At 40.8% G+C, this 13,154-nt stretch overlaps 1 protein-coding gene across 3 annotated transcripts in view; it reads right to left on the bottom strand.

The window, feature by feature from the left end:
- PCCA (propionyl-CoA carboxylase subunit alpha) overlaps positions 1-12,872 on the bottom strand; it is a 550,597-nt gene extending 537,725 nt beyond the window's left edge. For all 3 annotated transcript variants that reach the window (XR_011163584.1, XR_011163585.1, XM_069064183.1), the window contains exon 1: positions 12,708-12,872. Coding sequence is in view for 1 of the 3 variants with exons in the window: in XM_069064183.1 (XP_068920284.1) it covers positions 12,708-12,812 (105 nt within the window). In the remaining 2 variants the exon portion in view is untranslated. The remainder of the gene's footprint in view (positions 1-12,707) is intronic.
- Between the last annotated feature and the right edge of the window lie 282 nt (positions 12,873-13,154).

The raw sequence follows: 13,154 nt of genomic DNA, 5'->3' as shown, positions 1-13,154 counted from the left end.
ATATATATATATATATATATATATATATATATATATATATATATATACACATATGCTATTATTTGTACTATTTTACATGTAATTGGGAAATAAGATATACAGGCACTGGGTCATAGGGATCCACCATGCCCTACTAGAAAAGTCGAAGAGGGTATGGGAGAAGATATGGGAGAGAGCAGATTGTAGGAGGGGATATTCTGTGGGACTGCTATTTTGGGGTGATGGGTAGGGGAAAAACAGAAATAAAATTGGAACTCAAAATCCGGCAGAAATGAATGATGTAAATCATAAGTTAATAAAGCATTTGAAAAATGAAAAAAATTATAATCCTTTAACAACCAAAAACATAAGTCAGGTAGCAGAATGGAGTAAGAATGGCTTGCTGGGGGTGGCTAGGTGGTGCAGTGAACAGAGCACCAGCCCTGGAGTCAGTAAGATGTGAGTTCAAATATTGCCTCAGATACAACAAAAAAAACCCAAATGTAGCCATGTGATCTTGGGCAAGTCACTTAACCCCAACTACCCTCCAAAAATTAAAAAAAATGGCTTGCTGAATTTTCCATGTCTACTATGTATATCAGTCTAGTGCTAGCTTCCATCAATTAAATAAAATGTTTATTAATTTCCTACAACATTCGGAGAACCATGCGTACATTACATTTGCCAAAAAAGTGTCCCAATTGTCATGACACTTTCAGTCTACTACAGTGTTTAAAACATATGTAATTTATCATACAAAATAACATATAATTATATAAAAATGACAGATGAAGTCCCTGGGAGAGTAGAGAGTAGGGGGCAACTAGGGCAGGCCAAACAGGGAAGGCTTCCTAGAAGAGATGATATTTAAATTGGACTTTAAAGGATGAGAAGTCTGTAATCCCTATTAATGGGTAGGATAAAGCTGGTGGATCAATGAGCTACAGTAAAACTAAGCAAATTAACTGTCCAAATTAAGACCAATACCGACAAGAAAAGCTCTTGGGAGTCACAGTGCCACCAGATTTCCTAATGATGAACAAAGCAGCTTAGGCTGGAAATAAAGCAGGTTAAAGTTTTACTGAAGATAGCGTGGTATCAAGTCCATGAATGGTTAATGTCCTTCCAACCTAGGCAAGATAGATAAATGTAGGCCAAAACAAAAAATTAAGTTAAATAAGGGATAGGAAGGAATTTGATAACAAAAAGAAAGATGCGTAACAAACACCAAAAAAATACAGAAACAAAACTCTGAAGACATGGGGGAAAGCAATCATTCTACTGCAGGAAGAATAGTGCAAGATAAAGCTAAAGATGTAGGGTGGGAGACCAAAGATGGTTTTGAATGCCAGGTAGAAGAGTCTGAACTTTACTTTATCAGCGATTGAGAGCAAGTACAGGAAGTCTGAATAAACAAGAAAAAAATGAATAAACAATAAGTCTTATCAACCTGAATTTATTAAATGCTTAATATGTAGAAAGCACTGTGCTAAGTAGTGAGTTAGAGATTAGCAATTTAGAAATAGAAGCAAAATGAAAAATAATCCCTATCCTCAAGGAATCTGTATTCAAATGCTGGCAAACAAAGACCGAATATTGAAGCACTTGACAATGAGAAAGATTTTGGTGACAAGAATTTTCTTTTCTGAGTTTTCCTTAAATGTGGTTTATAATGCCTGCAGGGGCAATTACCATGCTGTATTTTCACAGGGATGGATACCCAGGATGATGGAAGAGAACACTGGCCTAGAAATATCTCTATTGCAAAGGCACTTGGGTTCAAGGTCCTGGGCTGTCACCATTTGTGTCTAAGGGAAGATGACGGTTAAGGCGCTTTTTGGTGGTTTGATGTGCCTGGGATATGTTTCTTCCTGTCTTACCTTCAGAGTACCTAGCTGAAATTTCAGAGATAGAACTCACAGGACTTCATAACTAACTAGATAAGAGTAAAGCAAGAAGAAATGTTAACTGGCCCTAATCTCCAGGAAAAATGGGTCAGTTCTAAAGCTTCTCAAGAGTTTTAAGAGGGGGCAGAGTCAAGATGGTGGAGTAGAAACAGGAGGGCCTCCGCTCAGCTCCAGATCTCACCACCCCCAATCCATGTAAAAGGGGACTCTGAACAAACTTTGGAGCTACAGAACCCATAAAATAACACACACAAGCTAACCTCCCGCTGAGGACAGTTCAGCAGGCCAGCAGGAATCGGCCAGCGCAGTGCTCCGGGAGCTGAGCCTAGCTTGAAGCCCGAGGTTTTCGCCCCAGGGCAGGACTGGCCAGCTGCTGGCTGGAGGGACTCCAGATCACCAGCAGCTGTGGCAATCCAGAATTATCAACACATAGATGCTAAGGACAAAGTGAGAGGTCAGTGCAGTGTGGACTTTGGGACCCAGTATTTGGGAGTGCCTCAGCTTTTGCCCCTGGGGCAAGAAGCCCCTAAGCAGCCCCCACCATGTGGCAGCTTCAGCTCCTGGCCTGCAGACTGTAGGGGGACCAAGCTACCAGTCTGAGGGGTAATCGCTGCTGCTTTAACCTGCTTCGATCTGGAGTGCGGTCTAGGGTGGAGGTTCTGGGGTGTATGACCAGCTTGTCAAAGCGTATGGAGGTTTCAGAGAGGGCACCTAACTAATACCTCCGGCAGCTGAGAAAACCCCAGTGTTTGGGACAAAGGTCCCCTGTCTGGCAACAGAATCCTACTGTGGCAAAAAGCCCAAAAGTCAAGTAATTGAGTGGCAACATGACCAGGCAAAGGAAGCAAAACAAACAGGAGAATCCAACATTACATTCCTATTTTGGGGATAAAAAGGATCAAAGCATGGAACAAGAGGAAGATAGTAAAGTCAGAACTCATGCACCAAAAGCTTGAAAGGAAAATATGAGCTGGTTAAAGGCCATAGAGGACCTTAAGAAGCATATAAGAGAAATAGAAGAAAAATTGGGAAGAGAAATGAGAACGATGCAAGAAAATTATGAAATAAGACTCAACAGCCTGACTGAGGAAAATAACACCTTAAAAAACAGACTAACTCAAATGGCAAAAGAGACTCAAAAGGCAATGAGGAGAAGAGAATCGTTGCTTCAGAATTAGACTGGAGCAAATGGAAGCTAATGACTTTATGAGAAATCAAGATACTGTTAAACAGATCCAAACAAATGAAAGAATAGAAGGCAATTTGAAATATCGCACTGGAAAAACCACTGACCTGGAAAACAGATCCAGGAGAGATAATTTAAAAATTATTGGACTACCTGAAAGCCATCATCAAAGTAAGAACCTAGAAATCATCCTCCAGGAAGTTCTCAAAAGAAAACTGCCCTGATGTTTTAGAACCAGAGGGCAAAATAGAGGTTGAAAGAATCTACCAATCACCTCCTGAAAAAGATCCCAAGAAGAAAACTCCGAGAAATATTATATCCAGGTTCCAGAATTCCCAGATCAAGGAGAGAATATTACAAGTAGCCAGGAAGAAACAATTTGAATATTGTAGAAACACAATCAGGATAACTCAGGATCTGGCAGCTTCTACACTGAGGGATTGAAGGGCTTGGAATATGATATTCCGGAGGACAAAGGAGCTGGGATTAAAACCAAGAATCACCTACCCACTGAGTACTTAAAAGGTGAAATTAAGAGGTGAGAGAGGAATATAATGAGAGGGGATGGGGAGAGACAGAATGGGGTAAACTATCTCATATAGGAGAGGCAAGGGAAAAGGGTTACAATGGAGGGGAAGAAGAGGAAGGCAAAAGGGAATGGGTCAACCTTATTCTCATTGAATTTGGCTCAGGGAGGGAATGACATACACACTAAATAGGGTATCTTACCCTACAGGAGAGTAGGGGGAAAGGGGATGAGAAGGGGGATGATGGAAGGGAGGGCAGACTGGGGGAGAAGTAAGTTGGAAGCACCCACATTTGAAAAGGGACAGGATCAAAGTAGAGAAGAGAACAAGTGGGAGGTGGGATGGGAGGGAGGGAAATATAGTCAGTCTTTTACAATATATCTACTATGGTAATGTTTTGCATTAGCTACACATGCACAACCTATACTGAACTGCTTATCTTCCCAGTAAGGGTAGGTGACAAGGGAGGAAAGGATTGAATCTGTAATTCAAAGTTTCAAAAGGAAATGTTTAAAAAAAAAAAAAAATATATATATATATATATATATATATATATATATATACTATTATTACTACTATCTTACATGTAATTGGGAAAGAAGATATACAGGTACTGGGGCACAGAGATCCACCATGCCCTACTGGAAAAGTTGAAGGGGGTATGGGAGAAGATATGGGAGAGGGCAGATTGGCAGAGGGGATAGCCTGTGGGACTGCTATTTTAGGGTGGTGGGTAGGAGAAAAACGGGGAGAAAATTTGTAACTCGATCTGGCAGAAATTAATGATGTAAATCAGAAGTTAATAAAGCATTTGAAAAATGAAAAAAAAAGTTTTAAGTTCATAGAATAGAGTCAAAAACCGAAAAATTTTTCTGTCAAACTAAATCTATATGGTTTTCCTAAAGGAAGGTGAAAGAAGTCAAAATTTCCTCATCCAAATCTCAGTGTAGAAATTTGTTTTGAAAGTTACCAAGTTCAAATAAGTTATCTGACCATGATAAACAAAGATCATACATGTTTTATATCTTCTAGCTATAATAGTGCTCAGTTTAAGTACATTTTAATCTTTTTAATTCAGTTAATCATGTAATTGGGAAAAAATTAAAATATTTTTAAAAATTCAGCTAATCTGGAATGTTTAACATAGTATTCATGTAACAAAAATTTTATGAGCACCAACTGTTTACAGAGAACCAGAATAGGTAAAATGTCCAATATAGCCATCTCTGGTAATATTAAGCTAATGGTTTAGGGATAACATTCAAACACAGATAATTCTAATACATACTATTATACAATATATGCACTTGATATTTAATACAATACATTTTATGTCTTCAAGGAAAATGTGAGATGTAGAATATGTGTTCTTTCCTATTGAGATGAGGGCTAGAAAGAAGAGAAAAAAATACAAAAAATAAAATTTTATTAAAAGTTTTTAAAAACAAAGTGCGAGGTGAAGAGGAAGGTCACTTCAGGAACAGTTAAGGAAGATTTCACAAAGGAGGTGGCATCTGAGTTTGACTTTAAAAGACAGGCAGCAATTAAGTAACTAGGGGTAGGGCTCCCATTTCAGGCATAGGAAACATAGTAACAGGGAAACAGAGGCAAAAAGAATGGTGTCTGGAAAACTTGGAAAGAAAGAATAAACCAATTTGGCTGAAGTACAATGTTAGGCAGCTGAAACAAAATCATTCTCAAAAGGTATGGTGAACACATATTGTGGAAGATTCTGATTGCCAGTCAAAGGAGTCTTAACCCCAATTATGAACATTCTCAGTTTTAGATATGCTGAGTTTAGGGCACTCTCCTGGAGGAATTTGGAGATATATGTCTGGACCTCAAAAGAAAGGTCAAAAAGTCAACTGCACAGAGATGGTAACTGAAGGCCTAGTCATGAGACTGCCAAGGTAAAGACAGAGTGCAGAAAGACAAGAGGACTAAAAATATCTCCATATTAAGAAATTAGGAAAAAGATGAAGTGCTGACAAGAGAAACTGAGGATGTAGTTAAAGAGAGAGTCAAAAGAGATAGAGTAAAAGTATACAAAATGACTTTCTGGCAGGTAGCCCATTGCTTCTGCAATAACAGAATTTGTTTTCCAAAACAAGAAACTTGGATGAGAAACACACATGACTACATCTAAAGTCAAATACTAACCACACCATTAAAAAAACTCAGTAGAAAGTTTCTTAGCTATTTTCCAGTTAACCTTTATTCACAAGTAACAATAAGAAGTATGGCAATGAAAAGACCCAGAACCCTTTAAATTTTTAAGAGTTCCAAGTACGCCAACAATCTGTTTTCAAGCATCTACTTATTTCAAGTAACATAGCCACTAAGCAAAGAAAAAAAAGGGGGGGGGGGGGTTTGAGGAGGCAGTATACCTGCTCTTAAGATGTCTTAATTTTTTAATTGCCTCCTTAAATTACAGTATTGGGAGCTAATGGGAATGATCATAAGTTTAAGGAAGAAAATAGTATAGTACCTGTTTTCTTCCTCCTCTTCCCTATCCATAGGTCCTACTTATTAAAAAGAATCATGTCAGACCAGAAGACTTTTCTGACCTTCTCCCAGGATCTATCCAACTGTTATCTCACAGCTAATCTGTCACTCCACTGAGCACTGTCATTTCTATTTAATAACTAGTCTTGTCATATATTAGAATAATAAGTAAGTTTTCATTTTAGTTCTTAAAATATTTTCCACAAATTCCAAATTTTCCACACTCCAATTATACCATAAATTTGGTCTTCCATTATTTGGAGGGCTGTATTTTTATTTTGGCATTAAGTAAAATACACTGATCTCTTAACAATTTGTCAAACCTTTTTAAAAAACAGTTTTAAGGGCGAAGTCAAGATGGCGGAATAGAAACAGGACATCTGCAGGGCTCCAGCTTCCACCTTCCCCAATTCATGTAAAAAGGGGACTCTGAACAAACTTTGGAGCTACGGAACCCACAAAATGACACAAAGAAGCTAACCTCCCACTGAGGACAGCCCGGCAGGGAGCAGCCTGTGCAGTGCTCTGTGAGCCAAGCCCAGCCCCAATACAGCCAGAGGTTTTAGCCCCAGGGCGGCCTGATCAACCACCAGCTGGAGGGACTCCAGATCACCAGCAGCTGTGGCAGTTTGCAGAATTATCAACACATAGATGCTAAGGACAAAGTGAGAGGTCAATACAGTGTGGACTTTGGGACCCAGTAGTTGGGAGTGCCTCGGCTTTTACCCCCAGGGCAAGAAGCTCCTGAGGGCTGCAGTACAGCTGCTGCAATGTGGCAGCTTCAGCTCCTGGCCTGGAGACTGTAGGGGGACCAAGCAGCGACCAGTCTGAAGGGTAATCGCTGTTGCTTTAACCTGCTTGGATCTGGATTGCAGTCTAGGGTGGAGGTCCTAGGGTGTGCAACCAGCTTGCCAGAGTGTGTGGAGGCTTCAGAGAGGGCACCCAACTAATACCTTCGGCAGCTGAGAAAACCCCAGCATTTGGGACGAAGTTCCCCTGTCTGGTAGCAGAGTAATACTGTGGCAAAAAGCCCAAAAGGCAAGTAATTGAGTGGCAACATGAGCAGGCAAAGGAAGCAAAATAAACAGAGTACCCCAACTTTACACTCCTATTTTGGTGACAAAAAGGATCAAAGCAGGGAACAGGAGGAAGACAGTGAAGTCAGAACTCCTGCAACAAAAGCTTCAAAGAAAAATACGAGTTGGTTACAGGCCATAGAGGACCTTAAGAAGCAAATAAGAGAAGTGGAGGAAAAATTGGGAAGAGAAATGGAAACAATGCAAGAAAATTATGAAATGAGAGTCAACAGGAAAATAACATCTTAAAAAATGAACTAACTCAAATGGCAAAAGAGGTTCAAAAAGGCAATGAGGAGAAGAATACCTTAAAAAGTCAAATTTGCCAGATGAAAAAGAATCTCAAAAGCTCACTGAGGAGAATCATTTCTTCAGAATTGGATTTGAGCAAATGGAAGCTAGTGACTTTATGAGAAATTAAGATACTGTTAAACAGATCCAAACAAATGAAAGAATAGAAGGCAATGTGAAATATCTCATGGGAAAAAACACTGACCTGGAAAATAGATCCAGGAGAAATGATTTTAAAATAACTGGAATACCTGAAAGCCATGATCAAAGAAAGAACCTAGAAATCATCCTCCAAGAAAATCTCAAGGAAAACTGCCCTGATATTTTAGAACCAAAGGGCAAAATAGAGGTTGAAAGAATCCATCCATCACCTCCTGAAAAAGATCCCAAGAAGAAAACTCCTAGGTATAGCCAGGTTCCAGAATTCCCAGATCAAGGAGAGAATATTACAAGCAGCCAGGAGTAAACAATTTGAATACTGTAGAAACACAATCAGGATAACTCAGGATCTGGCAGCTTCTACACTGAGGGATTGAAGGGCTTGGAATATGATATTCCGGAAGGCAAAGGAGCTGGGAATAAAACCAAGAATCACCTACCCACTGAGTATCATGTTTCACGGGAAAATATGGTCATTCAGTGGAACAGAGGACTTTCAAGCATTCTTGATGAAAAAACCAGAGTTGAATAGAAAATTTGACATTCAAATACAAGAAGCAAGAGAAGCATGAGAAGGTAAACAGGGAAAATAAATCATAAGGAACCTATCAAAGTTGAACTATTTACATTCCTACATAGAAAAATGATAATTGTAATTGATGAAACTTTTCTCAGTATGAGAATAATTGAAGGGAATAGAAATATATATATGTCTATATAGGAGGGTATATGGGCATATGACTACATATGTGAATGTGTGTATATTTGTTTACAGGTATACAAAGAGAGAAGGCAAAGGACCAATTTAATAGGAAGGGATGATACTTAAAAGGTGAAATTAAGAGGGGATAGAGGAATATAATGAGAGGAGATGGGGAGAGACAGAATGGGGTAAACTATCCCATACAGAAGAGGCAAGGGAAAATGGTTACAAAGGAGGGGAAGAACAGGAAGGCAAAAGGGAATGGGTCAACCTTATTCTCATTGAATTTGGCTCAGGGAGGGAATGACATACACACTAAATAGGGTATCTCACCCTACAGGAGAGTAGGGGGAAAGGGGATGAGAGGGGGGATGATGGAAGGGAGGGTATGCTAGGAGGGAGGGAAGCTGGAAGCCCCCACTTTTGAAAATGGACAGGATTAAAGTATAGAATAGAACAAGTGGGAGGTAGGATAGGAGGGAGGGAAATATAGTCAGTCTTTTACAATGTATCTACTATGGTAATGTTTTGCATAGCTACACATGTACAACCTATACTGAATTACTTATCTTCCCAGTAAGGGTGGATGACAAGGAAGGAAGAGATTGAATATGGAATTAAAAGTTTTAAAATCAACTGTTTGAAAATGTGTGTGTGTGTATATATATATACATATACATATATATATATATACTATTATTAATATTATTTTACATGTAATTGGGAAATAAGATATACAGGCACTGGGGCATAGAGATCCACCATGCCCTACCGGAAAAGTCAAAGGGGTATGGGAGCAGATATGGGAGAGAGCAGATTGTAGGAGGATATCCTGTGGGACTGCTATTTTGGGGTGGTGGGTAGGGGAAAAACGAGGAGAAAATTTGTAACTCAAAATCTGGAGGAAATGAATGATGTAAACCAGAAGTTAATAAAGCATTTGAAAAAAAAAAGCTTTTTAAAAAAAGGTTTCTCTGGGCATAGACCATATACCAAAATCAAGTCTAAATGGGTGCCTTGATCTAGGTATAAAGTCTGATACTGTACGCAATCTGGGAAAGCAAGGAATAGTTTACCTTGTCAGATTTATGGAGAATGGAATATTTTAAGGCCAAACAAGAGTTAGAGAGCATTATAAAATGAAAAATGGATAATTTTGATTACATTAAATTGAAAAGTTTGGGCACAAACAAAGCCAATGTAACCAAGATAAGGAGGGAAGTGGAAAATTGGGAAAGAATTTTTACAGCCTATGTCTCTAATAAAGGATTCATTTCTAAAATATACAAAGAACTGAATCAAATCTATAAGAATACAAGTGATTCCTCAATTGATAAATGGTCAAAGGATATGAATAGGCAGTTTTCAGAAGAAGAAATTAAAGACATCTATAAGCATATGAAAAAATGCTCAAAATCACTACTGATTAGAGAAATGCAAATCAAAACAACTCTGAGGTACCACATCTCACTGGCCAGACTGGCTAAGATAACAAAACAGGAAAATGACAAATGCTGGAGAGGATGTGGACAAATTGGAACACTAATGCATTGTTGGTGGAGTTGTGAACTGATTCAACCATTCTGGAGAGCAATCTGGAACTATGCCCAAAGGGCTATAAATAATTGACCCAGCAATACCACTTCTAGGGTTGTATCCCAAAGAGATCATAGAAGTAGGAAGAAGCCCCATATGTACAAAAATATTTATAGCTGCTCTTTTCGTGGTGGCAAAGAACTGGAAATCAAGGGGATGCCCATTAATTGGAGAATGGCTGAACAAGTTGTGGTATATGTAATGGAATACTATTATGCTATAAGAAATGAGGAGCAGACGGACTTCATAATAATCTGGAGGGACTTTATAAACTGATGTTGAGTGAGAAGAGCAGAACCAGGAGAAATCTGAACACGATTACAGACACAACATATGTGTGACGACCAACTTTGATAGACTGGGCTCTTCTCAGCAATGAAAGGTTATAAGACAACTCCAAAAGACTCATGATGGAAAGAAATGTCCACATCCAGAGAAAGAACTAGAGTTTGAATGCATATTGAAACAAACTACCTGCTCTCTTCCTTTTTCTTGTTTTATTTTGTTTCCTCTTTCTCACTGTTCACTGTGTTGGTTATAATCCTTCTTTACAACCTGACTCATGTTTAATGTGAAGGTATCTGCAGATCCTATATCTGATTGCATCCTGCCATGGGGGGCCGGGAAGGGGGAGAAAATTTGAAACTCAAGGGATTGTGGAGCTGAATCTTGTAAACTAAAAGTAAACAAACAAATTAATTTTAAAAAAAAAAGGAAGAAAAAACAGGTTTCTGTCCTAGGCCCTCTTCTCTTTTCCCCTTATACTACTTCACTAGGTGATCTCATCAGCTCCCAGGGATTTAATTACCATTTCTATGCAGACAATTCTCAAATCTACTTATCCTGCCCTAATTTCTTGGTTTGACCTCCAATCTCACATCTCCAATAGTCTCTCATACTTCTCAAACTGGATGTCCAGCAGATATCTGAAACTCAACAGGTACAAAACTGAACTCATTATTTTACCCCTAACTACCTTCCCCTTGAATATGACCCTCTTCTCTGCCACTACTCTGGTGCAGAGCATCATCAAATCATACCTAGACTATTTCAAAAGCCTGCTGATAGATCTGCCTCTGTCTCACCAAATCAATGCATCCTCTGAAAAGTCACCAAAGTGATTTTCCCAAAACAGGTTCAACTATGTCACCTCCCTATACAATAATTCCATTGGTTCCCAATCATTTCCAGCATCAAATACAAAATGTTCTGTTTGACATTCAAAGCCCTTCATGATCTAGCCCTGCCATACTCCCTGCCATATACCTCTCTCTCGCCTTGCTGCTGTATGAATAAGACACAGGCATTTTCTCTAGCTATTAGCCATGCCTGGAATGCTCTTTTTCGTAACCTTCACCTAATGCCCTTCCCAGATTCCTTTAAGTCCTAACTAAAATCCCACCTTCTACAGGAAGGCTTGCTCAAGCCCTCTTAATTCTACTACCTTCCCTCTCCTTATAAATTCCTATTTAGTCCATATTTCACCAATTCAGAACTTGTCTTGGGAAGGACCTTAAAAAGGTCACCTGTCCCTAACCAAGAAGACTATTACCAGGCATAGGGGAATTTAACTACCTAAGGAGGCAGACCTTTCTGGTTTGGGCCAGCTCTTAAGTTCTTCCATTTGCAGTTTTGCCCTATGAGACAAAGAACAGGTGCAACTGTTCTTCCACCTTAAAATATTAAGTCCTTAAAATACTTGAAAAAAAAAACTATCATGCTCCACTTTCAATCCTTTTCCCCCTTTTCTACACTAAAAACAGCCCTAGTTCCTTGACACATTCTTTATGACGAGATTCCCACACTCCTCACCATCCCAAAGGCTCTCCTCTAGACACTCGAGTAGCATTCCTCTACAATTCGGCACTCCAAACCATGCATAATACTTGAGATGTAAGCTGACCAGTGGTGTGCAGAGTAGGACAATTAACTGACCTTTTCTGGACCCTTCTAAGTCCATAGGGTCTTTTGACTGAGTCCAAGTTTTACAGAACAAATCCTTTTATTAAGAGGATTTGTCCCGTGAAGTTTGGATTTAGTCAAAGGGCCACATGTGCGGTTCCCCATCCCTGCTCTAGAACGCCTAGCACACTACCTAGAGTCTTCAAAAATTAAACTGGGCACAGATACTGGAGGGGCATGGGGGTGTGGGGGAGAAGAAACACAAAAGATCTTGGAAGAACACACTCCACAAACAGCCTAGGGAAGCTGGAATTTGTAACTCCAAAAAATCTAAGTTGGCTTTAGCAACAACACATAAATCGCTACACGCTTTCCAAAAGATACACCACCAGCTCCCTCCAAACTTTCTGCCAACATCAACTATTTCCTTTACCTCACCTACTCGTCATTAAAAAGCGAACTACGCTGAAGATGGAAATGGAAACCCCTCTCACAGGTAAGCCCTTGCCAAGGTAAATACCAGATAATGCAATTTCTTCTCCGGGGAGTCAGATCTCCTCTACACGCACGCACGCATACACGCATACACACACACACACACACTCACGTCTTTTGTGCAAACACCCGGTCTCCCCGCATCACCGCAGTAAAAACAAGGCGGGGGGGAGGGGGGGAGGAGGAAAGAGATCTCATGCAATAGACGCGGTGTCTATAAGGGTCTCGAGGGGGGCCAAAGTTAGTCGGAGAGTGCAGGGAGGGGAGAAGAAGGGGACCCTAATAGAGGAGAAAGAACCAGACCCATGCCCCGGCTGCTAAGGAGCCCGAAAGCAGGACGGCAAAGCCCAAAGGCCGAAAGAAGGCCCCGCCGCTCCTCACCTTCGGGGTCCACAGCGCCGCACTCCGCACGAGCAGCTGCGGGGGCTTCCAGCTCCGCCGCCCCGCAGCCACCAGGACCACGGCCCCAAGGCACAGTCCCGCCATGGCCGCTACTTTGGATCACCGCCCCGAACTGACCTCTCACCTCCGGCGAAGGGGGCGGAAATGGGGGAGCGCCGGGACATTGGCCAATCACAAGGAGAGATCGGCAGCCCCCACCCCTCCCCTCCTCCTTCCCGCTGGGGGAGGAGGAAAAGGTGGGGTGGGGAGGAGAGGGGCGGGGGCTCGCGCTGCTCTGAGACTCCCGGGGAGCAGGGAGGAGGGAGGTGGATGGAGTCCTGGAGCCGCCTGATTCCCTGCAAGCGTGTGGGGTTCCCAGAGCGGAGCTTCCCGGCCCTAGATAGCCAAACCCGGAGCCCGGCGTGGCCCACGAGGTGTGTGAGTGGA

Source organism: Petaurus breviceps, unplaced genomic scaffold (assembly GCF_028583685.1).
Source record: "Petaurus breviceps papuanus isolate PSGF00001 unplaced genomic scaffold, PetGlider_PUasm1.0 90625, whole genome shotgun sequence".
In the NCBI taxonomy this organism is placed as follows: Eukaryota; Metazoa; Chordata; class Mammalia; order Diprotodontia; family Petauridae; genus Petaurus; species Petaurus breviceps.
This window is presented reverse-complemented; position numbering and strand designations above follow the sequence as displayed.